This window comes from Leptonychotes weddellii, chromosome 8, assembly GCF_054177405.1.
Source record: "Leptonychotes weddellii isolate Sample4059 chromosome 8, ASM5417740v2, whole genome shotgun sequence".
Classification (NCBI taxonomy): domain Eukaryota; kingdom Metazoa; phylum Chordata; class Mammalia; order Carnivora; family Phocidae; genus Leptonychotes; species Leptonychotes weddellii.
Window position 1 is genome coordinate 81,237,263 of NC_138376.1, and position 27,978 is coordinate 81,265,240.

The 27,978-nt window shown below is 39.5% G+C and overlaps 1 protein-coding gene across 7 annotated transcripts in view; it reads right to left on the reverse strand.

Moving 5' to 3' along the window:
* PDSS2 (decaprenyl diphosphate synthase subunit 2) overlaps positions 1–27,978 on the reverse strand; it is a 269,730-nt gene that overhangs the window by 79,264 nt on the left and 162,488 nt on the right. For all 7 annotated transcript variants that reach the window (XM_081828740.1, XM_081828742.1, XM_081828739.1 and 4 more), the window contains one exon: positions 27,747–27,821. In XM_081828740.1, coding sequence (XP_081684866.1) covers positions 27,747–27,821 — 75 coding nt within the window. The remainder of the gene's footprint in view (positions 1–27,746; positions 27,822–27,978) is intronic.

The following is a 27,978-nucleotide window of genomic DNA, read 5'->3' on the forward strand; positions in this document are numbered from 1 at the left end:
CCTGGTGATGGGTATTGAGGAGGGTACATTCTGCATGGAGCACTGGGTGTTATGCACAAACAATGAATCATGGAACACTACATCTAAAACTAATGATGTAATGTATGGGGATTAACATAAGAATAAAAAAATTAAAAAAAAATAGGAACAGATGTGTATTTCTTCAATATGATGTGTGTGTGTGTTAGCTCCAAAGTCAGAAAATACTTTAAAAAGAAACATGAGTCTTACTAAAGTCAGGAATAAGAGAGATACACAACACCACTATTGTTTAACAGTGTAATGGAAGAGGCAAGAAAAGGACAGATGTTTTAGAAAGGAAGATTTTAACTCTCACTATCTGAACACAATATGACTGTATATTGGGAAAAACCAGGAGACTCAACTAAAAACTACAATAAACAAGATAATTCAATAAAGCAGCAGCATATAAAATGAATATAATGTATTATTAATATGACAAATGTATTAACCATAGTTTTCATGCATAAAAATAATCAGAAAGCACTATAAGTAGGGTCTTTTAATTCCATTATATCTATTAAAAGAAAGATTAAAAAGCTGGGAATAAACTTAGAAAGGTGAAAAACTGATACAAAGAAAATGTTAAAGTACTAGTGAGGGAACAAAAGTAACTTGAAAGAATATAAAAGCATATCATGCTTAAAGACAGTACAGTCCAGGGACACCTGGGTGGCTCAGACGGTTAAGCGTCTGCCTTCAGCTCTGGTCATGATCCCAGAGTCCTGGGACTGAGACCCATATCAGGCTCCCTGCTCAGCGGGGAGTCTGCTTCTCACTCTCCCTCTGCCTGCAGCTCCCCCTGCTTGTGCTCTCTCTCTCACTATCTCTATGTGTCAAATAAATAAATAAAATCTTAAAAAAAAAACAACAGTACAGTCCTACCTCATAAAGTTTACTCCAATTAAACTAAAAAGACCTTTTTTCTGTCCTGAAACCAGGCAAGCTGATTCTAAAGTTCACATGGAATGAACAAACGTAATAAAAGTAGGCAGGAAAACCATGAAAAAGAAGAGCAGTGTGTGTAAGGTTGGGGGAGGGAGAGGAGGGGTGAATAGGGACAGTGAGAGACGTCTAACCCTACCAGACATTACAACTATAAAGATATCACATTTTATACCACAAAGCCTTACTAGTAATTTAAAAAAAATGTGTACTTTTTAGACAGAAAGACAATTGGACAAAATAGTCCAGAAATCAAACTGTATACACCAATTTATTAAATTTTAGGGAAAAGTTGGACTTTTCAGTAAATGGTGCCAGTACAACTGAATATCTATCTAGAAAAAAAATACAGACTGATCTGCATTTATACCATTTATCAGGATAAACTCCAAATGGCAAAAATAAAAGCAAAGCAACCAACCTCAAAACCATAGGCAACGTTAGAAGACAAAGAACAGTGAGGAAAAGTATTTGCATTTTCTATCACAGACAAATGGGAAATCTCCCTGCGGTAGGCTAATAATTCATCTGTGCCCCCTGCACCCACCTTTCCCCAAATGTTACCTTTAACATGGCAAAAGGCACTCTGCGGAAGTGATTGAATTCAGGATGCTGAGATGGAGGGATTATCCCAGATTAACTGGGTGGGCATAAGGTAATCACAAGGATCCTAGGAAGAGGAAAGCAGAAAGAATCAGACAGGTGATGTGATGACAGAAGGAGAGCGAGAGACTGGAAGACACCATGCTGCTGAATCGGAAGATGGAGGCTGGGGCCACGAGCAGAGGAATGAAGGCAGAAATTAGAAAAAGCAAGGAGATGGATCTCTCCTAGGGCCTCCAGAAGGAAAGCCACCTTGTCAGCATCTTGATTTGGGGGCTTCCGACCATTAGGAAAAACTGCCACCTCTTCAAAGCTTTTACTAAGTGTTGGTGAGGCTGTAGAGCGTCTCAAGCACAGCTCGTGGAAGGGGAGACTGGATGGCAATTTCACAATGTAGCCATGAAAATCACAAATGGGGCGCCTGGGTGGCTCAGTTGGTTAAGCGACTGCCTTCGGCTCAGGTCAGGATCCCGGAGTCCTGGGATCGAGTCCCACATCGGGCTCCCGGCTCGGCGGAGAGCCTGCTTCTCCCTCTGACCCTATCCCCTCTCATGCTGTTTCTCTCTCTCTCTAGTAAATAAATAAATAAAATCTTTAAAAAAAAAAAAAATCACAAATGTATTTGCCCTGTGACCCAGCAATCCCACTTCCAGGAATTAATCCTACATATAAGGCCACGCACATGTGAAATGAAATACATACAAGTTTACAGTCTATTGTTCACCCAGCTGCAATGGTGATCCTTTTACAGCTTAAGCCCAACAGACCAACTGGCCTTTGTGCTGTTTCTCTAACACTCCTGGCATGCTCTTCTGAGGCCTCTGAACTTGCTTTTCTCCGTCAAGCACTCTCCCCAGATATTTGCAGGGCTCAGTTCCTCTTTACTTTGGGGTCTCTGCTCAAATTTCAACTCATCTTTAATAGTCTCCCTTCCTCCCTTATCATTTCCTATCTCCTTACTCTGCTTTAAACCTCTTTTCCGTGATATTAGTAGACTCCCCATAGTTACTGCTTTAATGGTTTATTGCCTGTCCCCTTCGCTAGAATGTTGGCTGTACAAAAGCAAGGACTTCGTGTGTTTTGCCCTCTGCTGAATCATCAGCATTCAATATAGTACATTAAGTGTGCAATAAATATTTGCCGAACCTTTATCTTTCTTCTGGTATCTTTCTCTTTCTCTCGTTTCTACCTTCTTCTGTCCTTCCTAACATGGAAATAATAAAGAATTGAAATAATTCTCCTGGAACACCTTCCTACGGCTCATAGAATCAAGAAAAACTTTAGCATACCATTTAAGGCACTCTTTTTTGGTACCAAGCAATACTTCTAGCCCCATCTCCTACTCAAAATAGTCCTTTGAGGCCTGCATTCCAGCAACACAGAACAATTTGATTTTCTTGAATAAAATATGTACTTTCACACTTGTGTGAATTTAAAAATATTATTCCCTTCAAAAAGAGTATCATCTCCTCCCATCCCCAGCCTATTACATTGAATATATCCAGTTCAAATACCACTTCTTTGAGAAGCATTCTCAAATACTCCCACAAATACTTTCCTCTTTAGACTAATGTTACCTTACTTATATTACAACATAGCATTTAATTCTTTCTGAATTGTACGATTGCTTTATTTGTCTTTTCTTGACTAGGCTGGACCTTGTCTTAGGCATCTTTATATATTTTTAATCACTTAAGCCATATTTAATCTCTAACAAATGTTTGCTAAATGAATAGAATCATGTTTATCTGTTGCATTTATTAAGTATGTTATATGTTCTCTAAAAATTTTTTTTAAAGCTAATGAGTAGATCTATTCATACAACAAATGCTATTTGGCAACAAAAGAGAAGGAACTAGGGACACATGCTCTGCAATGGATGAATCTCAAAAACATTAAGCTAAGTGAAAAAGGCAGGCACAAAAGGCCACATATTGTATGACTTCATTTATATGAAATGTAGATTAGTGGTTGCCTAGGCTGGGGGGTGGAAACTATAAATGGCATGAGGGACCTTATGAGGGTGTGTGTGAAAATGTTCTAAAACTGATTTATGGTGATGGTTGTACAACTGGATACAGTTTCTAAAAATCATTCAATTTTATGCTTGAAACGGGTTGACTTTATGATATGTAAAATATAGCTCAATAAGTTGTTAAAAAAGAAAAAAATGAATGAGGAATATTTTACATTTCTTGGTCTCAAATGCTTAAATTGTCATTTAAAGGCTTTCTATGACTCTCAGTTAACTTTTTTGTGGTTTGTATACCATCCTCATTTATTCATACAACAAGCTTTACTTAGGTTCTATGATGGGTCAGGTTCTCTGCCAAACAATATAGATATGAAGATTAATAAGCAGTCTGTCCTCAAGAAGTTCACAGTTCAAGGACAGCATGTATAAATGTATCTATATATGGATATAAAAATATAGTTAAAGCAATATAATTCTGTTTCAGAATAATTTTTGCAGGATTTCCAATAAAAGATTCAGTTTGGTTCATTATATTTTCCTTATTGTGATTAAGCCATTTTATTATTCATTATTTCTACATTTTAAATTGCAGAAGTGATACATGATCACTGGAAAAAAAATTAGAAAATTCAGATAACCAAGAAAACAATTAATTCATAGTCCCCAGAAATCTACTACTATAAGTTAATAAGGGTGTAAGTTAATAATTCTGTTTCTAAGTTAATCAGAACATTTATTCCCTGAACATTAAATTATTACATACTGTGAACTTGGTTACAAATGAAACAAAGTCCCTCCATTCATTTCCATCAGCTTGCCACGTATATATATATATTACGAGAGCATGCTGTACTACAAAGGAAAAATTAATGTACAATTATGAAATACCAAGAAACTGGTTTGATAACCACATTCAAATCAGCATCTTCACACATCAGAGATAAGGAATTGGTGTGAAATGAATGAATGTAGTCAGAGTAAATGAGATTTAGATATTCTATAGCACTGACTTACATATGTGTAGTTCTTACTGAAGATTTGTTATCTATAAAAGGAAGACACAGTGAATGAATATTTACTTTTGATGGGATTTCCTTTTTTTCCATAAAGGTAATATATACCAATATGCCTATGGAATGACTGTCAGACAGAAGGACATTAATTTAAAAACGCAGGTCTCTCATTCAATGTCACATGACCTTTTTGGTCAACTAAGGCTGGTTCAAATAACACACACACACACACACACACACTGAAGCCTACAAGGTGATGTTGGCCTGAGCTAGTAGCACTGGTGGTTTTGCTCAGATAGAATATGCTGTTCTGCTAACTGAATTGTCTGGGGGACACGTACTTTGAGTCGCCTTTCTAATGAAAGTAATACATTTGTACGTAAGTATTCACAGGAGACCAAAGTGTGTTTATAAAGTGGCTTGTTGGGATTCAAGGCCTGGTCCACTGCCCCAGACCAAAGGAAAATTAACTGATGTAGGAAGATGACAAAGCCCCATCTAGAACTTGCCAAGTCAAACTTCTACCTTTCACATTATCAGGAAAGAAGAGTTTGGGTGATTAAGGAACTGGCTACCTGTTGAGTTAAAAGCACTTTAAAGAAAGGATGCAAATACCCTGTTTTCATGTTTCCTACTTCTGATACATACTCGGAGCCACTATCTTTATAAATGCAGCATAAATTTGGCTTTGGTGAGAGACCTGATCTCTCTAATGCCACATTTCACCAGTTTAAATGTTTGCTTTGAGTTGCCATTTTCAGCTATTTTGAGAAGGTAAACAAGATCCAAAACAGTTTACTAGCCTTATTTAAAAAAAAAAAAATTAAGTTCAGGAAATTTTCAATAAAGACTCTCTAAATTTAGGGATAAGAAGGAAACAAGGGGGAGAATGAAATCTAGTACTTCCTGGGAACTAGCTATGTGATGGCACTTTCACATTCATTATTAAATTAGCTCTCAAAAATCTTAATTATCATTATTCCCATTTAAAAGTTAAGGAGAGGGGCGCCTGGGTGGCTCAGTCATTATGCGTCTGCCTTCGGCTCAGGTCATGATCCCAGGGTCCGGGGATTGAGCCCTGCATCGTGCTCCCTGCTCAGCGGGAAGCCCGCTTCTCCCTCTCCCACTCCCCCTGCTTGTGTTCCCTCTCTCTCTGTGTCTCTCTCTGTCAAATAAAATAAATAAGTAAATAAATAAATAAAATAAAAGTTAAGGAGGTTTGAAGACTGTATTTTGACCACAATCAGACACTAGTGCGTGGCAGAGATGGGTCTCAGACATATAGCAACTGGATTCTATTTTGCTTAATACATAATAGAAATATATGCAAAATCTTTTGTAGTTGGAAAAGTAGGTTGTATTTAAGAATGAATGACATGTTTTATCTATGTATCAAAAAACCATTTTCAACCTGTAAATTAAGTCTTTTAATAGTATCTATTGAACAAATCCAAGAGTCTAGAGCATAAGATGAGTAATGACATAAGGAATAGTAGACATCACAAGTATTTTTTTAGGAATCCCTAGGGAGGAAAAAAAAGTATAATATTTTAACAGAATCATCTAATAGGGTAAGATAATTTGCTCTGATTTATAATCCAAGCACATGGGTGAAAATAAAGTAGGTATCTGGAAGCTTTATATCTCTGTAAATCATGGGAGAAAAATTGGTAAGATCTTATTCAAGTGTATATAACTAAACACTGTTTTGCTGTTGTTTTTAAAGATTTTATTTATTTTGCCAGAGAGAGAGTGAGCAAGAGTGTGAGAACACAAGCAGGGGCAGCGGCAGGCAGAGGGAGAAGCAGGCTCCCCGCCGAGCAAGGAGCCTGATGTGGGACTCGATCCCAGGACCCTGGGATTATGACCTGAGCCGGAGTGGACACTTAGCTGACTGAGCCACTCAGGCATCCCTAACTAAATACTGATTTTTTAAAAATGCCTATATAGGGGCATCTGGGTGGCTCAGTCGGTTAAGCATCTGCCTTTGGCTCAGGTCATGATACCAGCATCCTGGGATCGAGCCCCATGTTGGCCTCCCTGCTGAGTGGGGAGCCTGCTTCTCCCTCTCCCCCCTGCTCATGCTCTCTCTCTCTTCTCTCTCTCTCTCCCTCAAATAAATAAAAAATCTTAAAAAAAATTCTTCTACACAATAAAGCTATTAAAACTTCACTCACAAATTAGAGAGAAGGGTTACCAGGGACTTCTTGGTTTTGAGTGAGCCAGTCCATCTCTGCCCTCCGCACTAGTCAGTTCTTGCTGAGATGTATAGGAATGACCACCCTGGACAGGGGGCAGGATGGAGAAGGGAAGACTCTTTTATAGCACAAATCCTTCAGCAGGTGGTATCCTTAGGAAGGGGGAAGCTCTGAACAGCTAGAGGGCAGCAGATAGTCTTCGGATGGGTTGCACAGTAGGGGCAGTAGGGAATACTGAATAATTCTTTGAGAGGAACAGACTGGACAGCACCAAGAGCAAATGTGGCCTGCTCTGAAATGCACAGCAATAGGCTGCTGCTTGGCATACCACGTGTATGAGCAGTAGATGCTGGGGACTGATTTTTCTGGGTGCTTACTATATGCCAAGCATTGTAGATTTAAAAATTAGGCATTACTTTTTTTTTTAAAGATTTTATTTATTTATTTGACAGAGGGAGAGAGACAGCTAGAGAGGGAACACAAGCAGGGGGAGTGGGAGAAGGAGAAGCAGGCTTCCCACAGAGCAGGGAGCCCGATGCGGGGCTCGATCCCAGGACCCTGGGACCATGACCCGAACCGAAGGCAGACGCTTAACGACTGAGCCACCCAGGCGCCCCGGCATTACTTCTTGATGGTTAGGAGTTCAGCAGGGGAGAAACACGGTAAATAGTAGCATGGTATGTGAAAAGCGAGCCGTGCTTATAGTACAGAGAAGGGAGTGAATACTGTTAAGGAAGAGTTAAAGAAGGCTTCAGTAGGGGACTGTTGGAGCTGAGTTTCGTTCCCAATAACAAACTGGAATTAGCCTGGAAGGTAAGGCAGAGGATGACTTTGGGGCATCATATTAGTTCCATACTGTTGAAGCATACAGTGGGAGGGCAGGTGAAGAAAGAGGAGACCAGTCAGGTAGGTAAGAAGTCCGGAGGTTTGGATCTTATCATTTAGGTGCTAGGAAACTGTTTTCAGCCGAGAAATGATATGATTACATGTGCAATTTAGATGGGTTGCTTCAGAGGCAGTTTAGTTGGGAGGGGCAACAAAGGGAAGGTTCATTAAGGGGTAAAGTGTTATATTCTAGGTGAGCAGATGTGGTAAAGTGGTAGCTAATGAAGGCCAAGAGGCAAGAACAAGATGAGCTGCTCAAAAAGTGAAACAAGATAGCTCCCTACCGTGGACAAGATGCTGCCCACCCAGGATCCACTCCCCTCTCCCTCCTTACTAACAAGACCTAATTTTGTTCAGGTACTTGCTGCTCTGATATGTAAACCTGACTAATACCATCTTGGACAAATCTGCCATGATGATGGTTCTGGGACCTGAACCTCCTTGAGCACAGCCCCCTTCCCCTCCCACATTCCTTCCTTTTATGTAACCACACCCTTACGTACACCCTCAGGGCATGTTGCCCTTGATCTGCCCAGGAGACAGGACTAGGACACACACCTATTCTTAAACATTATCCTCTTGGTGGTTCCCTACTATGTACTCCCAGCCTCTAGGCTATAAAAATAGATCCTAAGGGATGTGGGGGTTGCAGCCTTGCTGCTGCCGAAGACATGCTTCTGTCCCTAAGTCCCATTAGTAAGCCATTTTTGATCAAACTGAACTTGTCTGCCTTTTTCTTCGGTCTTAAAGCTCCTTCGGCCTTTGGAGGTCGTTTTGCATATACCCTCATTTCATGGAATACTTGCCAATGATTACTTTAGGAATGGGCATGTGGTCTGATTCTAGCTAATGAGACAGGAGGGAAGTCTATCAGGAGGCTCCTAGAAAGAGACCCAGGGGGAACTAGCAACTGTCTCTTCTGGATGTTGCTCTGTCTCAGTGTGACACACCCAGGACTACTGTAGCCAAACTGCCACCAGCCTGATAATAAATAGGACACCAGGAAGCAGAGCAGAAACAGAAAACCTTGATACCATGGAGTTGTCATGTTAACTGTCCCCGATGCCCCAAATTGCCCAGAACCCGCATGTTGGACTTCTAGCCTCTAGAACCATGAAAAAAAAAATTTTTGTTTGCCATCCAGTCTGTGCTCTTTTATTGTGGCAATCCAAGCTGACTAACACAAGCACCTTTTGCGTAAATGTTAGGATTTGATCAGTGATGTTCTTTTTAAAATTTTATTTATTTATTTATTTTTATTTTCCTCTTTTTTCTTTTTAAAGATTTTATTTATTTGACAGAGAGACATAGCAAGAATAGCAGGGGGAGTCGGAGAGGGAGAAGCAGGTTTCCCACTGAGCAGGGAGCCCCATGACCTGAGCCGAAGGCAGACGCTTAACGACTGAGCCACCCAGGCGCCTCTCGATCAGTGATGTTCTGAAAGCATATTTATGCTGTTCCTCGCAGTAGCTTTCTTTCTTTTTTTTTTTTAAAGATTTTATTTATTTGACAGAGAGAGCACAAGCAGAGGGAGAGAGAGGGAGAAGCAGGCTCCCTGCTGAGCAAGGAGCCCGATGCGGGACTCAATCCCAGGACCCTGGGATCATGACCTGGGCCGAAGGCAGCAGCTTAACCGACTGAGCCACCCAGGCGTCCCAATCGCAGTAGCTTTCAGAATAGTCTTAACCATCATGTTAACATACTGCCTTAAAATATGTTGAAAAATTCTATGTTCTGATTTTCTATTTCTGCATAACAAATCACCCTACACCTTAGTGGCATAAACACCACAACCATGTTATGATGCTCACAGATCCTGTGGGTCAGGAATTCAGAAAGGGAACAGAGAAGATAGCTGGTCTCTGCTACGGGATTCCTGGGGCTTCAGTTAAGGAAGACTCGAAAAGCTGGGGATGATCTACTGGCTAGGGGCTGGGACAGCGGGTTACCAGAGATCCACTTCCAACAAGATAGCTTATTTACCCACATCAGTGAGGCCCTTCCGGGACTGAGGACTGGAGGACCGCCCTGTGGGCTAGTCACATGACTTCTCCCAGCAAGGTGGTTGAGTTGCTTGAGTTCTGAGAGAGACCAGAGGGAGTGTTTCAAGACAGCAAGCGTTCTAAGAGACCTTTTTTATGGCCGAGCCTGAGAAGTCGTATAGCGTTACTTCTATAGTACTTTATTGGCTGAGGCTCTCACAGGCCCATTGAGATTCAAGGGAAAATGACATAGATCCTCACTACTTGATAGGAGACCATGGGAGGAAAGTAAAAAAAATTGTGACCTTTTTTTTTTTAAGCACCACACTTTTTTTTTAAAAGATTTTATTTTATTTATTTGAGAGAGAGAGAGAATGAGAGAGAGAGAGAGCATGACAGGGGGGAGGGTCAGAGGGAGAAGCAGACTCCCTGCCAAGCAGGGAGCCCGATATGGGACTCCAGGATCATAACCCAAGCCGAAGGCAGTCGCTTAACTGACTGAGCCACCAAGGTGCCCCACCACACTCTACTTTTGAAGAATGCTCAGGAGAGCAACTGATTTCTCTGCTCCCTTCCAGTTATGGGGCTAGCTAAGGCGATGATACAGAAGATGGAGTAAGGCAGTCATGGGGGTAAGCCTGGTGAGGGGCACAAGTATTAAGGATGACGGCTATGCTTTTGACCTGAGAATCTGGATAAACAGTGGTGCTCTTCGTGAAGACAGAGAAGAATGGAGTGGGTTTGGAGCAAAAGATCATCTATTTGGTCTTATATGTACTGAGTCTGACGTGCCTGTAAGAGCTCCAAGAAGAAATATTGAATAAGCAGCAAAATATTTAGCTCCAGAGCTCAGAAGTGGTCTGGGATGGAGATATAAATTGAGACTCACTGGCATATAGACAGCTGGTAATTGAAGGCTTGGGCTTCATTTTCTGAGAGGTCTCATTCTTGTCCTGTGATCAGAATGGTATTCTCTTAAACAATTTACATGCTTAATAGTCATGCTTTATCTCTCAGGCAAATAAACTGCCTCTTAAGATGTTTTGCTGTGATAGCTATCAGTGAGTGACCTAGAGTACCTCTAAATGGCGTACAAATTCAATTTAAACACTGAACAAATAAAAACATTCACCAACTAGACCCACTCTAAACTTGAGGATCTACGTAATTGAGAGGATCATTATAAGTACTAAGTTGTCCCAGTCACCAACGGCTTTTTTGCCTTCTCAGGATCTGTGTCAACCTTTACTTTTCACCTCTATATATCTAACCTAATACTCCTACATTTGATTCTAATATGTTTACTTCACAATACATTTGCTGCTATTTCCTTTAAATAAAAACATTTTGTGGATTAAAAAATAGATACAGTACTATTGCTTAAATGTGGTGGGTACCTTTATTACTATTCTTTAAACTATATGTATCTTATATATACTCTTTTGTATGAGTGATACATTTCATAATAAAAAAACATTTTAAACCACTCTCAGTAGCCTTTAAATCTGAATAAACTCAACATTTTTATTTGCAATGAATGATTTAAGACTGTGTCTACTTTATGAAAAAAGGATGTTAGTAAAATTATAGGTATTTATTATCACCACCACTAGAATGTTCGAAGTCTTGGATATGTGAGTGATATAAGCTTGAACAGATGCCCAGCAAACAATAAAACATGACATGGCATGTTTTATTAGCTTGTTAATACATGCCTTGGGTGCAATGTGAGGGACAGGTTGTGAGTAAATGTACCAATGAAATATACCCCAGAGTATCTTAATGCTTTTATACAGCACTCACTGTTTCACTTCTAAATCTCTTAAAATATTTGTTTTCTTTTAAAGATAGTTTTTACATACACACACACACGGGATATTTTTAACTCCAAAGAAAGGAAAATAAGGTTTTCCTATTTCTAATCTACAAAAGAAAACTTCCAATATGAACTCCCTTCCACTTTGAAAAGGTTCATTAGTTTCTTGGAACTCAAACTCACTGATTCTTTAGTTAACCTCCCTTGCTCACCTTCATCCATTCTTATGGGAAGAGTCTGCAAAACCCTGGGTTTCCCACATTATTTTGTGCTTCTGTTTGCACATTGCAGTGATGTCTCCGTAAGAAATACTGCACTCCTCTCTGGCCACCTGAGGATGACTGTCATCATGAGCAACATGGTTTTAACTATCACAACGAAGAAGTTAATGACCAACTAACTCCTTCAGTGGAAACAAATGGTCCTTGATTGTCCTTCATCCTAGGAAGGCAACAGTAACTACGACAGAAATTTAGGGGAAACTTGCTAAAAAGTACAAGACCACACTGGATGTCATCTTTGTATTTGGATTCAAAGCTCATTTTGGTGGTGGCAAGACAACTGACTTTAGCATGACTTACGATTCATGAACCCAAATACAGACTAGCATGATGTGGCCTGTTTGCAAAAGAAAAGACCTCAAGAAAACAGTGAAAGGAACAGTGATTGTGCAGATTTTTCATGAGGATTAATAAGCTCTAAAAACTTTAAGAAAAGCACAAAAAACCCCACCCCACTGTAGATGCTTCACGAACAACTCTGCCATGGCTTGCCTGAAATTCCAAGTACCAATTCTCTGCTCTCTTCAGCCTGAGGAGGGTTGACAATCCAGTTACTTAGTTCCTAGCCCTGCAAGGCAGGGCTTGGGTCCTCAGGCTAGAAGCCTCCAGTCAACTGCTCCAGTCAGAACCCTCATGATGGGTTTGGTCTAGACCTCCAGGTCCCCATAGACTGTCTGGCTCTTTCTGACTCCAATTCACTATTGGTAAAGCTACCCTAAACTCAGTGGCTTCAAAACACTCATCATTTGTGTATGTGTCTGTGGATCAGCTGGATTCAGCTAATCTAGACTGGTGGCTCTGCTTCTCACTGCATGTTTCTGGGTTGGCTGGAGAGGCTCTGTTCCAAGTGTTTCTCCTTCTTGTTCGAGAAGTCTAGCCAGAACGAGTTTTCTCATAGTGATCGCAGAAGCCTAAGAGAGCCTCCTAATTGGCCGAAGCAAGTCAAATGGCTGGGTGCAGAGTTCAAGGGCATGCACGTACACCCCGCCCACAGTGAGAGAAGACTGCAGTTAAATGGCAAAGGACATGGAAACATGTATTACATTTCACAATTTCTTTGGTTCAGAATTCAGGAATGGCTCAGCTGGGTGGTTTCAACTTGGGGCCTCTCATGAAAGACTAGAAATACTATCATCTGCAGACAAGGAGACTGAAACCAACCTGTACAAATACCTTATATTTCTAATTACTGATTACTTTTTAAAACATATTTTTGTGCAATGCAGTACATTTTATAGGAAAATGCTATTTAGAGGGTACTAGGCATTAAAACAAAAGGCTGAGCTACATAAAGAACAGGTTAAAACATGATGAACGTTGACTCAATTCCACAAAATACACAGTGAGACAGTAAGAAAGCAGGAGACATAAACTGTTAATCACTTAATAAGTTGAGAGAGAATACCTGCTGAACTCCTGGGCCCTTACCCTACATGTGTTTCCACTGCCAATAATCTTGTCTGTCGCTTCAGACCCATGTTATTTCAACACTCTTCCAGCTGGCCTCTCTACTTCTAATTTCTTTGGCTTCCACTTGATCCTATTCACAGCTTCTACAAGAATCTTTATCATAGATCTTCTCATTGTATAAGATCCTATGGTGCATTCCTCTTACTATTTTAAATCCAAATTCCTTCAAGATCTACCCTTTGACTCATGGATCCCTTTTAAAAGGATCACCTTTCCTAGCAAGGCCCTTTGCTGTAGCTCCAACTAGAACTGTCTCCACCTTAGTTCTCAACACATATGTACCTGATTCGTCCGGCACAGCTGCTAGCACATAATAGTTACTCAATAACATTTGTGGAATGAACAGGCCTAGAATAATAACTGGGTAACCCTAAAACAAAATGATAAGTTCCTCGGTTTTAGTTGAGCCTGCATCCAAGGCACGGGCATGCTGGTATCATACGTATTTTCATACTACCGGTCTGTCTCGTGGCGCTCACCTCCCACCACTCTACTATTCGTCCCCTGGGCGCCAGCTGGGTAGGCCTTCCTTCTGTTCTGTGGATACATTACGCTGATTCCTCCTCCTTCAGGCCTTTGCCTGAGTTGCTCCCTCTTCCTGGAATGCTTTTCCCTCTGTTCTTTTTTCACACAGTTAGCTGCTTTTTGTCATTCAGATCTCAGCTTGAAAGTTACTTCCTCAAAGAGAGGACTTCTATGAACATCCAGTCTAGAGTAACTCCCTCAATCCCTCACTATCACTTCTCCTTATTTAGTTCTTTGCTGTACAATTGTAACTCTCAGTTACTTCTCTTGGTCACTTATGTATATGATTGTTTAGAACTGGCCTCTCCACTAAGATGTAAGCTCCCTGAAGGCAAAGATGTCTTATTCACTTAGCACTTGTATTGCTAGTGTCTGCCAAAGCCGATGCTCAAAAGGTATGTTAAATGGATGAATACACTATGCCAACACTCACAGCCAACTTCCCCATCCCAACAAATCCCAACAACTTCGAGTTCCTTTCTACTCTAACTTCTAAGACTCAACTTAAAAGAAAATTACCTCCTCTAAGAAGCTCCCTGAAACAGTGTTAACTTAATGCTGCACTTTCTCTTCCATATTTATCCTGTATAACATTTTCCATGTGGTCTTATGGGTAAATTGCTCTCCAGTGGTTTTCTGTGCATGTTTTTCCTCTAAGCTATGTGTACCATCAGGTCCTTGAGGGCAGGCCTGTGTTTTTGGTTGTAGCTTTGTTTTGAATAATCCAGTAGCACTCAGTGTGCCGTTGTGCACACAGCAGCAGTTCAATACAAGTTTACTAATAAGCACTTTATCAAAACTGCCTAATCTAGCTCTACGGCTAATGTAGGATTCATGATAACAAACAATTCAACCAGAATCCAATGTGAAACACTTTACCTAGATTTCCCAAATTCAATCTCTTTATTATGTTGAAGTATCAGGAGATAGAATTTTACTCTTTCAGTTTCCATCAAAAAGAAGTATCTTCACTGAGATATAAATTACTACACATCCTCTGATTTCTGAGTAGATGTTGGGAGAACTGGCTGTTTGCAATTTTTTTATAAAAAAGATTTATTTATTTGAGAGAGAGAGAGAGCGTGAGAGAGCACGAGCGAGTGAGGGGATGGGCAGAGGGAGAGAGAATCTCATGGAGATTCCCCGCTGAGTACGGAGCCTGACATAGGGCTCAATCACACAACCCCGAGATCATGACCCGAGCCAAAACGGAGTAAGACACTTAACCAACTGGGCCACCCAGGCACCCTGGCTGTTTGTAATTTTATGATGAAGCTGTTTTTTGTTTTTTTTTTTTTTTAAGATTTTATATATTTATTTGAGAGATAGAGAGAGCGAGAGTTAGAGAGTACAAGTGGGGGAGGAGGAGAAGCAGGCCTGGGATCATGACCTGAGCTGAAGGCAGCTGTCTAAGCGACTGAGCCACCCAGGCGCCCCTATGATGAAGCTATTATTAACCATATTCATCAATGGGCCTATCACATATATCCCTATTTGTTTAATTTCAGGAAAAAATATCTATACAAAAATTACCTGTGGAATTAATAATCAAATAATGACAAATTCAGAACCCAACATATTTCTCTTTCAGTCTTAGTTGGGAAGAAACAGTGTCAAACTCAAAGTCCACTTACAGCATATCGTGGTAGTGCTGACTACAATTTCAACTTCCTTTCCATATTCTCCATTCTATTTTTATTTTCCTAAACTTTCTGTTTCTTTGCCTAACCAAACTCATTTACCTATAAGTCTACAAAGAGGAATTCCCATATTACCTCTCTGGAGCTCTTGACTCTTCCATCTGGAGAGTCTGCCAACAGCTCATTAATCTGATTCATCTAAATGCATCTACTTCTTTCTATAACCAAGCCTCTGTTATGTCAAATCTGTCATCATTTTTTTTTTTTCCCGGTAAACCAGGTGCAAAACATTGGAGCCATTTTCGATTTCTTAGTTTCATGACTGAAGTACACATGGCAATAGACACACTAAAATAAGCATGTAGGGTACCAGCAACACAAAGGCACCATAAAAGTTATAGAGGAAAATTTTATATTTGTTATTTTTTTAAAAAGTCATTACAACACAAATCAAAAAATAAAGTCATGAGGACTGGCCCTTCCACCACGATGGAGTAGCAGACTGGATTTACTCCTCCACCTGAAACCACTAAAACATTGGACAAAATACGTGAAACAAGAGCTTTAATACATTGGAAATCAGGCAACAAATGACCATGATCTCTGAGAGATGGGAAGTAAATGAGTCTTATAATTGATCCAGCCGATTCCTGGAGAGAATGCCAGGTCACAGGAGAGCCTAACAGTCAGTCTCCTTGAGTTGAGGAGATGGTTCAGTGTGTCTAGAGAGACCAAAGGGATTCAAATTAGGGGTTAGTGGGCACAGGGCAGATTACTCAAGATAAGAGAGCTGCACAGAGAGCTCTGGAGATGTACAGAGGGTTTCCCTGAAATCTTCAGCATGGGTGCAACAACACTGTCAAAGTCTAAGGAAGAATCATACAGAAGGTATAGAGAGAACAATCCCTAGAGCTCACACAGGGCTGGGAATAGTCCCTGTTCCCACCAGCTGGAGTGGAAAACCTCATAATTCACAGGATATCAGTAGAGTACTCAGAGGGGTTTTGCCTTAGAGGTGGGGAAAATTAGTCCCACACTAAATGCTATTCTGGTACTGCCTAACAAAACTTAAAAGTAAGACCTGAAAAGATCAAACTTTTTCCAGTAACTTAACTGAATTCTAGAAGAACACTCAAGAATATCTATAGAGATGCAAAAATATCTGGAACCCAACAAAATAAAATTCACAGTGTCTGGCGTCCAATCAAAATTAACCAAGCATGTAGGGGTGCCTGGGTAGCTCAGGTGGTTGAGTGTCTGCCTTCGGCTCAGGTCATGATCCCAGGGTCCTGGGATCGAGCGCTGCATCGGGCTCCCTGCTCAGCGGGGAGCCTGCTTCTCCCTCTCCCTATGCCTGCTGCTCCACCTGCTTGTGCTCTCGCTCTCTGTCAAATAAATAAATAAAATCTTAAAAAACAACAACGGCAACAACAAAAACCAAGCATGCAAAAAAAAGGGGGGGGGCAGGAAAACACAATGCATAATGAGAAAAATCAGTCAATTGAAATCAACTCAGAAACAACACAGATGATAGAATTAGTAGACAGGGATATTAAAACAGTTTTCGTAACTGTGGTCCATATGGTCTAGGAGCTAGAAGAAACACTAAGCATGTTAAATAGAAACGTGGAAGATATAAATTGGTGAGCTTGAATGAACACCAATAGAAATTATCTAAAATGAAATGCAAAGAGAAAAACACTGGGGGAAAAAAAAAGAATACAGCATCAGTAGGCTCTGGAATAACATTAAACAAGCTATTACACAAGTAATTTGAGTCCCTGTGAGAAGGAGAGAGGACAGAAAAAATATTGAAGAAATAATGACTAAAATTTCCCCAAATTTGACAAAAACAAACTCACAGATCTAAGAGGCTTAATGAACCCCAAGCACAAGAAACATAAAAAATATGACACCAAGGCACATCATAATTCAAATGCTCAAACTGATGGCTAAGAGAAAATCAGAAACAGCATGAGAAAATTTAGACACATTATGTACAGAGGAACAAAAATAAGGACGGCAGCAACTTTCTTGTTGGAAACAATGTGAGAAGACAAAGAAGCAACATCTTTAAAACACTGAAAGAAAAAAATTTGTCAATCTTGAATTTTATATCCAGTGAACATATCTTAAAAACAAGGTCAAAATAAAGATGCTTTTCAGACACAAAAGCTGGAAGAATTAATCACCAGCAGACCTGTACTATAAGCAATATGGAAAGAAATCTTTTAGGAAGGAGGAAAATAATACCATATGGAAATCTGGATGATTGACAGAAAGAAATGAAAAGCACTGAAGATTTAACTATGGGATAAATATAAAAGACTTAAAAAAATTTAAATCCCTTTAAAATATAATCGAATGTTTAAAGCAACAGTAACATGGTATTGTGAAATTTATAATGTATATGGAAGTTAAATATATGAGAATAACACAAAGCCTGAGAGGGAAGAAGTAGAAATAACCTTTTGTAAGCTTCCTACCCTATAAGTAACAGTATACTGTCACTTGAAACTAGACTGTGATAAGTTAAAGATACATATTATAAACTCAAGAGTAACCACTAAAAATGTAGCAAAGAGTTGTAGTTAACAAGTAAAAAAGGAGGCAAAATGGCATTGTAAAAAATAATGTAAGAGAAGGCAGATAAAGAAGAAAAGAGAAGAAACAACAAACTGGATAAATGGCAAACAAATAACAAGATAGCAGACTTAAACTCAACCATATCAATAAACACATCAAATGTAAATGATCTAAACACACAAATTAAAAGGTAGAGATTGTCAGACTGAATAAAAGAGCAAGATCCAAACAAATGCTGCATATAAGAAGCCCATTTTAAATATAAAAACAGTACAAGGATGGAAAAGATATACCATAAAAATCAAAAGAAAGCTGGAGTGGTTATATTAGTATCAGATAAGGTAGAGATCAGGAAGAAAAAAAAAAAGAAAAAAGAAAAAAGAAAAAGCAACATAAAGAATATTACTAGGACTAAAAAAAAGGTCATTAAAAAAAAGATAATGATAAAACGATCAAATCATCAAAATAACATAAGGATCCTAAAGGTTAATGTGCCTAAAACAGGGCTTTGAAATACATGATGGAAAAACTGACAGAACTATGGGGAGAAATTAAAAAAAAAAAAATCCACAATTATAGTCAGAGACTTTAACACCCTTCTCTTAGTAACTGAGAGAATGAGCTGAATGAAAACCATTACAGATATAGAAGACTTCAATGACACTATCAACCAATCTGACTTAACTGATATTTACATAACACCGCATAAAGAACAGCGTGAACATTTACCAAGATAGATCATATCTGGGTCATAAAACAATACATTTAAAATAATTCAAATATAAAATATGTTTTCTAACCACAATGGTATTATAAATCAATATAAATATATTTATATAATATAAATCAATAACAGAAAGACACCTGGAAAAATCTGAAAACACTCAGAAACTAAATAACAAGGGTTTTAAATAATCTATGAGTCAAAAAAAAATCAAAAGAGAAATTAGTAAGTAGTTTGAATTGAATGAAAATTTAAAAACAATGAAATTTGTGGAATGTTACTAAAATAGCACTCAGAGAGAAATTCATTGCACTAAATGTCATATTAGAAAAGAAAACAGGTCTTGGGGCACCTGGGTGGTTCAGTTGGTTAGACCTCTGTCTTCAGCTTGGGTCATGATCACAGGGTCCTGGGATCGAGCCTCATGTTTGGCTCTCTGCTCAGCGGGGAGCCTGCTTCTCCCTCTTCCACTCCCTCTGCTTGTGTTCCCTCTCTCTCTCTCTGTGTATCAAATAAATAAATAAATAATCTAAAAAAAGAAAACAGGTCTTAAATAAATGATTTCAGCTTAAAAAACTTTAAAAAAAAGAGGGAATAAAACCAAAGTAATCAGAAGAAAGAGTATAGAAAGGTGAAAAAGATAGAAAGTCAGTGAAACCAAAAGCTGGTCCTTTGAAATCAATAATATTGTTAAGCCTCTTGGCTGGGGGGGGTGGGGGGGGGCGTGTGACTACCAGCATCAGAAATGAGAGGAGTGACATCACTATAAATTCTTCATATATTAAAAGGATAATGTGGGGATATTATTAAGAACTTTACATTAATAAATCTGACAACTTACACAAAATAAACAGTTTCTTTATAGGACATAAACTACCAAAGTTCACTCAAAAAGAAACACATAACCCTAAATAGTCCAATAGTTTTTAAAGCATTAAATTTGTAATAAAAAAAAAAAAACCAAACCCAACATTCCCACAAAGAAAGGTCTGATGGCTTCACTAATGAATTCTATCAAACAATTAAGGAAGAAATAACACTAATTCTACAAAAAAAAATTTCAAAAAAATAAAAAAGGAGGGGTGCTTGGGTGGCTCAGTTAGTTGGGAGTCTGACTGTTGGTTGTGGCTCAGGTCACGATCTCAGTTGTGGGACTGAGCCCCGTGTTCGGCTCCATGCTCAGCATGGAGTCTGCTTATCCCTCTCCCACTGCTCCTCCAACAAGTGCAAAGGAGGAAATATTTCCCCATTTATTTTGTAATAATATCGATGCAAAGATTAACAAAATTTTAGCACATCATATTCAACAATATAAGAAAAGAAGACTACATCAAGATCACATGAGGTTTACTCCAGGAATGCAAGGCTGGTTTAACATTTGGTAATCAATCAACTAATTCACCATATTAATAGACTAAAAGAGGAAAACCTAAAAGAGAAAACAAAAACAAAAAAATATGATCACCTCAATAGGTGTAGAAAAAAAATTGTCAAAATCAACATCAATTCCTGATAAGAACTCTCAGGAAACTAGGAATACAAGGGAACTTCTTCACTAATCAAGAGCCTCTATAAACAAAAACAAAAACCCACAGCTAACATCACACTTACTGATGAAATACTGAATGTCTTCCTCCTAGCATCAGGAGCAGGGCAAGAATGTCCATTCTCAGTACTTCAACACTGTTGGGAGTTCCTACTGTTGGATCTGAGATTTTGCTTTACCTTACATACAAACTAATGAGTTAGCCTGTGACTGTTTTAGGGATGCTAACAGAAGACACAAGATTCCTGGATCAGAGACAATGGCCTTTATTATTCATGGCACAAGAAGCATGTACATCAGCATATTTGTGTTGGCTACCCTTGGTCCCAAGTCCTGCAGGGGCAACAATGTGGGCTCAGATGGAAGCTATGCTTCAGTAGATTTGTGTTATAGCTTAAAAAAAAGCCACTGAACTTTGGGGATTACTGCTTTTATAGCAAGCAGTAAGCAAGCCTGGTTTTTGGAGTAATGGATATGTTTATTATATTGATTGTGATGATATTTTCACTGGTGCACACATATATCAAAACAGATTGTGCAATTTAAATATCTGTAGTTTACTGTACATCAATAAAGCTATATCATTTATTTAACAACTATTTTTGGGCTACTACTAATGTGTTAGGCACTGTTCTGGTATTGGGAATACAATGGTAAACAAAATCTTATATGTTTGTTGGAGAAACCATAAGAAAAATATCATATGGTTACAACTGTGTTAATAAGATAAAGGGAATTAAGTAGGGTGGCTACTTTGGATTGGGTGGGAGGCTTGTCTCTGAAAAGGTGATATTGATGTAGGTATGAATATCAAGAAGGGCTAACTATGTTAAAGTGGAGGAAGAATACCCCTAGCCCTTATTATATTAGCTTTCCAATTCTTTTCATATACCTCTAATCTCCCGTAAATCATCATAATGACCACTGACGAATTAGCTTTATTTGATCATGTAATTCCTTTGTTTAAAAATCTTCAATCCCTCTTTTTTTTTTTAAATTTTATTTATTTATTTGAAGCAGAGAGAATGAGAGACAGAGAGCATGAGAGGGAGGAGGGTCAGAGGGAGAAGCAGACTCCCCGCCGAGCAGGGAGCCCGATGCGGGACTCGATCCCAGGACTCCAGGATCATGACCTGAGCCGAAGGCAGTCGCTTAACCAACTGAGCCACCCAGGCGCCCCTTCAATCCCTCTCTTATCTCAAATACTAAAATCTGGTTTTAGCTTTATATCTGGCATTGCAAGTCTTCAAGCATGTGGCAAAAGCTACCTTTCCAGTATTCTTATGATTCCTTTATTCTAACATGGATGAAGCCCTGATCTTAAATATGCCTCCTGACTTTTGATCATGCTGTTTCTTCTGCCTGGAAAGCCATCCTTCTCCATCAATAGACATCCTTCCCATCCTTAAATGTCCACTGCATATATCACATTCTCCTTGATGTCTTTTCTGATTTCCCCAACCAGATGTGACTTTTTGTTCAAATTTTCCTCCTGTTATGTTTTTCAATGGACAAAACTCATCTTGCTCATCTTTTTATTGTATTTTAGAAGGTGGCACTGGGCTTTGCAGGTAGGAGCTAATCTATACCTTCCTGGTGGACTGAATTATCTTATTTTTATATTTTACTTGAAAGCTGCTAAGGGACTAAAGGAAGATAAGCATTAAAAAAAAAACAATAAATGGAGAGAAGTTATCTTTCCTACTTCTCTCTCTCTCTTTTTTTTAGAGATTTATTTATTTGAGAAAGAGAGAGAGAACACAAGTTGGAGGGGCAGAGGGAGAGGGAAAGAGAGAATCCCAAGCAGACTCCATGCTGAGTGTGGAGCCCAATGGGGGGGCTCAATTTCACAACCTTGAGACCATGACCTAAGCCGAAACCAAGAGTCAGACGCTCAACCAACCATGCCACCCAGGTGCCCCTTTCCTACTTCTCTTAAGAGAATAATCTACTGAAAGTATAATATATGCTTGGAAAAAAATAGAATGGATCTTTGTAATTTTAGTGACTCTGTTAAAACCAGTGCTTTTCCAAGAGAACTGGATCCTCTTTAAAACCCTCTCACTTTCCTGAGACTGGAGCCAAGCCAACATGAGCAGAATCTCTGAAGATAGGAAACAGGTGTGCTGTTCCCCATTTCAACACCAAAATGAGTGTTGTAGAGGACCTTGACTGGATTCTCAAAGAAGGAATAGGAGCAGGTGGGAAATAAATACAGAATCAGAAAAAGAGTGTGTAGGGGTCCCTAAGACCACCCCAAGGTTTGATGCCTTGTTAGGAGGACTCACAGGACTCAACATATAGTCAAACTCATAGTTTATTACAGCAAAAGGATACAAAGCAAAACCAGGAAAGGGAAAAAGGTACATGAGATGAAGTCCACAGGAAGCTGGGCACCAGTTTCCAAGAATCCTCTAGCAGTGGAGTCACACAGGATATGAGTGATTCCTCCAAGAATTAGCACATGTGATAACATATATGAAATGCTGTCTACCAGGGAAATTCATTGGAGACTCAGTGCTCACTTTTTTCGTAGGGGTTGGTCACCTCCTGTCTAGCATATACCAAAATTCCAGACTCCCAGAAGGCAAGCAGGTATTCAAAATAAACCACATTGTTTGCAGAAACAGTTTGGGCACAGTGAGCCTCACTTATCAGTTAGATGACGGTAGAGACACTCCTAAAATCCAAGTTCCCCAATGCCAGCCAAGGGCCAAGCTTATAAGCAGGCTTTCCTTTTTTTTTTTTTTAAAGAATTTATTTATTTTAGGGGGGAGGGGCAAAGGGAGAGGGAGGGAGAGAATCTCAAGCAGGCTCACCCCTGATCACAAGCCCAACTCGGAGTTCCATCCCACGACTCTGAGATCATGACCTGACCTGAAATCAAGTTGGATGCTTAACTGACTGAGCCACATAAGCAGGCTTTTCTAAGGATAGCAAACTTTTTCTGCATAGGAATATACTGAAAATATTCTTACTGTTGATTAAAAAAAATCTTACTTTCAGATTTTTTTTTAGCAAATAGTGTGAAATAGGGCAGAGTTATATACACTAAGTTCATCACAGTATTGTTTAAATTCATGAAAAAAGGGGCACCTGGGTGGCTCAGTCATTAAACGTCTGCCTTTGGCTCAGGTCATGGTCCCAGACTGAGCCCCGCCCGCATCAGGCTCCCTGCTCAGCAGGAAGCCTGCTTCTCCCTCTCCCATTCCCTTTCCCCTTTCTTGTGTTCCCTCTCTCTCTCTCTCCCTGTCAAATAAATAAATAAAATCTTTAAAAAAAAAAAATAAAGTCATAAAAAAAAGAAAACAGGGTATCTAAAAATTGTGGAATGGTTCAGTAAATTATAGTATAGTAGTAGGGAGAAATATTAAATAGCCATTAAAATTAAATTTTGAAGACTTTTATTTTATTTTTATTTTTTAAAGATTTTATTTGTCAGAGAGAGAGCACAAGCAGGGGGAGCGGCAGGCAGAGGGAGAGGGAGAAGCAGGCTTCCCGCTGAGCAGGGAGCCCGATGCAGGACTCCATCCCAGGACCCTGGGATCATGACCTGAGCCGAAGGCAGATGCTTAACCAACAATTTTGAAGACTTTTAATAACAAATCCTGGGGAATAAATCAGAACAAAAACTTTTATAGAATAACAACTCTAAAATGGGAGAAATACAGAATGAAATCTAGAAGGAAATACAGTGAAGTATAATCATGATTCATTTCTGGGGAATGGCTTATATAAAATAATTTTTATTTTCCTCTTGACCTTTTATTGTGCTTTCAATTTTTATTTAATGAACATGCAGATACTTTTCTAATTAGAAACAAGGTATAAGATAATTACATTAAAAAGATTTTATATATAAAGGTCTGTGTAAAATATTTAGTGTGTACAGTGAGCAACATGAATACAATGTACAAGGCAGAACTTGACTGGGGAATTCTGAGAATGGTAAACAACCACTGCATTTAAAAGGCAATTTTTCTATTTAATCTGCTTTTTTTCAATTAGCTAACAACAACAAAAACAGGTAGAGGGAGGGGAAAAATTACAAACACTAAAGAAAGCACAAGGAAAAAATGGCTCACACACTAGCAAACACAAAAATAAAAATGTTATTTTTCTTTTCCTTTTTTTAAAGATCTTATTTATTTACCCAACAGAGAGAGACACAGCGAGAAAGGGAACACAAGCAGGGGGAGTGGGAGAGGGAGAAGCAGGCCCCCTGCCGAGCAGGGAGCTGGATGTGGGGCTTGATCCCAGGACCCTGGGATCATGGCCTGAGTCGAAGACAGACGCTTAACGACTGAGCAACCCAGGCACCCCAAAAATGTTATTTTTCAATGGCTAGAACAAAGGATGAATTTCCAAAATTACTTCGAATGTTTACATGATCACAATTTACCTATGACCTGTTAAGTATTCCCGACACAAGTCACCTCAATTTTCATAGTTTAAAGGAGGATTAGGTAATTACTCTACAAACTCCTTCTGGAGAAGGTGGTTTTGAACATGTTCAGTTATAATTCCCCTCTATTTGCTTTTAAAGCATCTACCCTGGTCACAGAGCTACGACTCCACAGAAAGCTATTTTTGTACTACCCAGGTTCTCCATCACTGCATTAAGTCACCATATAGAAAACAGACTGCTATTGTGTTCTCTTCTCCCTAGGGAGATGAAATGGTTTGCAGCTGATTTTAAATCACAAAGCAATTCTTTTGTGTGCCGAATTGGCCCACGGCTACTGAGGTTGTGCCACTCACTTCCCACATGACCTCCACTTGCGGCTGCTTCCCAATCGAGCCAGAACAGGAAAACCTTGAAGGCTCTCCATGTGGGGCAGTGCTCTCTCTGCCTCTGAAGTGAGTTCTGGGCCAAGTCCGAAAACCCAAATTCTGAACTGCCATCGCAATGGCCAGCACACTTAAGAGGAGGGGGAAAAAAGCCAGAATTTTTCTGGTTAGGAAGGGAAATGTGGTTAACCGAAATTGGACCTGGGGCACAAACGGAGGCATCGAGAAGCTCTCCCGCAGCTTCGGTTCAACTATGCATTCTGCTTCCCTTATGAAACAAAACACAACAGAAAAAACACAAAACCAAAACAGCTCTTTAAATGGTTTGGCTATATTCAGAAACGTAATTGCTTAAAGAAGGTCTCTAGAGCTTTAAAGGGCTGTGTTTGAGGGGATGGTAGGGAAAGAGGGCAGATGAACAAAGCATTGCTACAGATTCTTCTGAGTGAAACTAGCTAATCAAAGTCAGCAATTAGTGCTTGCTAAGGGGCAGTGCACGTATGATCAACAGGTCTTCAAAGACTTTTGTCGCTTCTCTTTTCTCTCTCCCAGGAAGAAACAGATTATGTGGGACTTGGGAGTCAAAAAACCTGGGTTCAGATCATGTCACTGTGAAACATGCATCAACAAATAGTTTCCAGACACTCTGCTTTCCTGCCATTTGTCATCCCTGAATTTCAGGCTTTTCCTCTGTAATATGGGCATACCAACACATGTCACCCTTGTCATGGGTGATTGGATAGAAAGAGAGTATGAGCACACGATAAAGTGCTAACTAAGCATTTATTATTGTTGCTGTGAGGTCTGCCTGACATATAGAAAGTACTTAACAAATGTTCACAACATTATTATTATTATTTAAAGATTTTATTTATTTATTTGACAGAGAGAGAGAACAAGTAGGCAGAGAGGCAGTCAGAGAGAGAGGGAGAGGGAGAAGCAGGTTCCCCGCTGAGCAGGGAGCCCGATGTGGGGCTCGATCCCAGGACCCTGGGATCATGACCTGAGCCGAAGGCAGCGGCCCAACCGACAGTCACCCAGGTGCCCCTGTTCACAAAATTATTAACAAATTAGGCTAATTATAGTGGACAAAGAGTAAGAGCGAATAAATAATAAATCAAGAACCCTAAAACCAGTAATAACACTTTTGTCTAAAAATTATGTTAACTGTAAACTATTAATACCTTACATGGACCTAAGTTGAACATCTTGGAACTATCCCAGGGGAGAGCAATGCTTCAACCACCAGAAGAGGTCACTATAATCATCATACGTGGTGGGACCTCAGGTATGGCACAGGGAGGCTAACAAATCGGGTTTCATTAACGTATAGAGGCAAAAAGTAAGAGGTGAAGAGTCTGAGCTCTGAAGTTCAAATCTCAACTAAAAAGTGGTATGACTGTGGGCAAATATTTAATCTTTTCTAAACCTCAGTTTTCCCATATATAAAATGGGGAAATGGGGAAGAAGTAGTATCTGCTAGCAGGATTTCTGTGAAGATGAAATGAAGAAACACAGATGAATTACTTGCCATGGTGTTATGTGCTCAGCTATCACCATCTTCATTATACTATATATGAGGCAACTTTTTATGAGTGGAACTAGACCAGGAATCCTCCATTTTACAGTCTGCTATTAACCCTTAGCTACGGTAGTGAAGTTCGCTAGGTTTTTGAAAAATGCAACAAAGGGGGACCCACTGTGGTCGTATATCCTGTTAGGCCCCCACATAGCACTATGCTGCTTAGGTGAAGCTAGATATGCCTACTGGGAACTGTGGTTCCTTGAACCAAATGTTAGCAGACGTTCAAGGTACAATTCTTCATATTTTACTTACCATTCTCTGAACCATCCAGAGTCCCTGGGATATACTTCTAAATTTCTTACCCAAGTTGTTCATGCCCTATGTTTCATTTCCAGTAAAATCTGTCTTTCTTTTTTCAAATGGAAATGTCAAAAAGCCTAAGGTGTGCACACGTGCATATTTTCTCTAAGTTGCAGAGAGTGAAATCTTGCTAATACAGATGCTAAAGAAGTTAGAATAATGAAACACCAAGATAGGAATCCCGTATAACAGTATATACCATGGTAAATGATGGTGGTGGTCAATGAGGCAATTGCTTCACATTCAATATCCTACTGAAATGAAGTAACTGCATTTTAAAGAAATAAAACCTAACCCATAAGATGTCCTGTTAAATGAGTCAAAAACCCTTAATTCTAGATCTATATAATTAATCAAAATGATCCAATTGCACAACCATCCCACTTCTTATCACAGAGAATTTAATAATGCAGTACATTCTGGATCTTGGATATAAAAGACCTTCCTGCCTCATGCCCCCCAGAAGTCGTCTTCTTCAGACCAGGTCCACTCTGCGGGGACGTGGGAGGCCCCTTCCTCTGGGGGCGAGGCTGGGCCCAGCCACCTCAGCGCAGGCTGCTTGTCTAGCCTGCCTGCCCGGTGATGGTGCTACCAGCCAGCCAGCAGCATCCTGGAGTCTACTGGGCTGCTGCAGACTGAACAGGCTGTGAATCCAGCCAGCGGATAAGAGGTTGTTTTAATTGGCCAAATCTGCTATGTACTAAGCGTATGGCCATGAATTTGTAGCCAAAATACTAATCTAAAAAAAAACGTCATGTACAATTTAAACACAAAACAAGAAAGACATTTTCGCTCATCATTTCTACTTTCGCCACGAGGGTTTTTAACTCAACATTTTAGAATGAATACCAAATCCTTACCTTTGCTGAAGTAGAATTTTCATGGTATACTCCTTGTACCAAGTCCATAAGAGCACTTGCTAAAAGTTCCACGACCTAAAAAACAATAAAAAACATTAAGAGAAACAGTTATACAATTTTTGCCCCCATTTCTACCTCAGAATGCCTCAGAAGGCTTAGTAGCAAGGCAGTATTTGTGCTTGATGGAAAAAATGGGGTTATATACAAAGATCCTGGCAAATGGCTTTGCCCA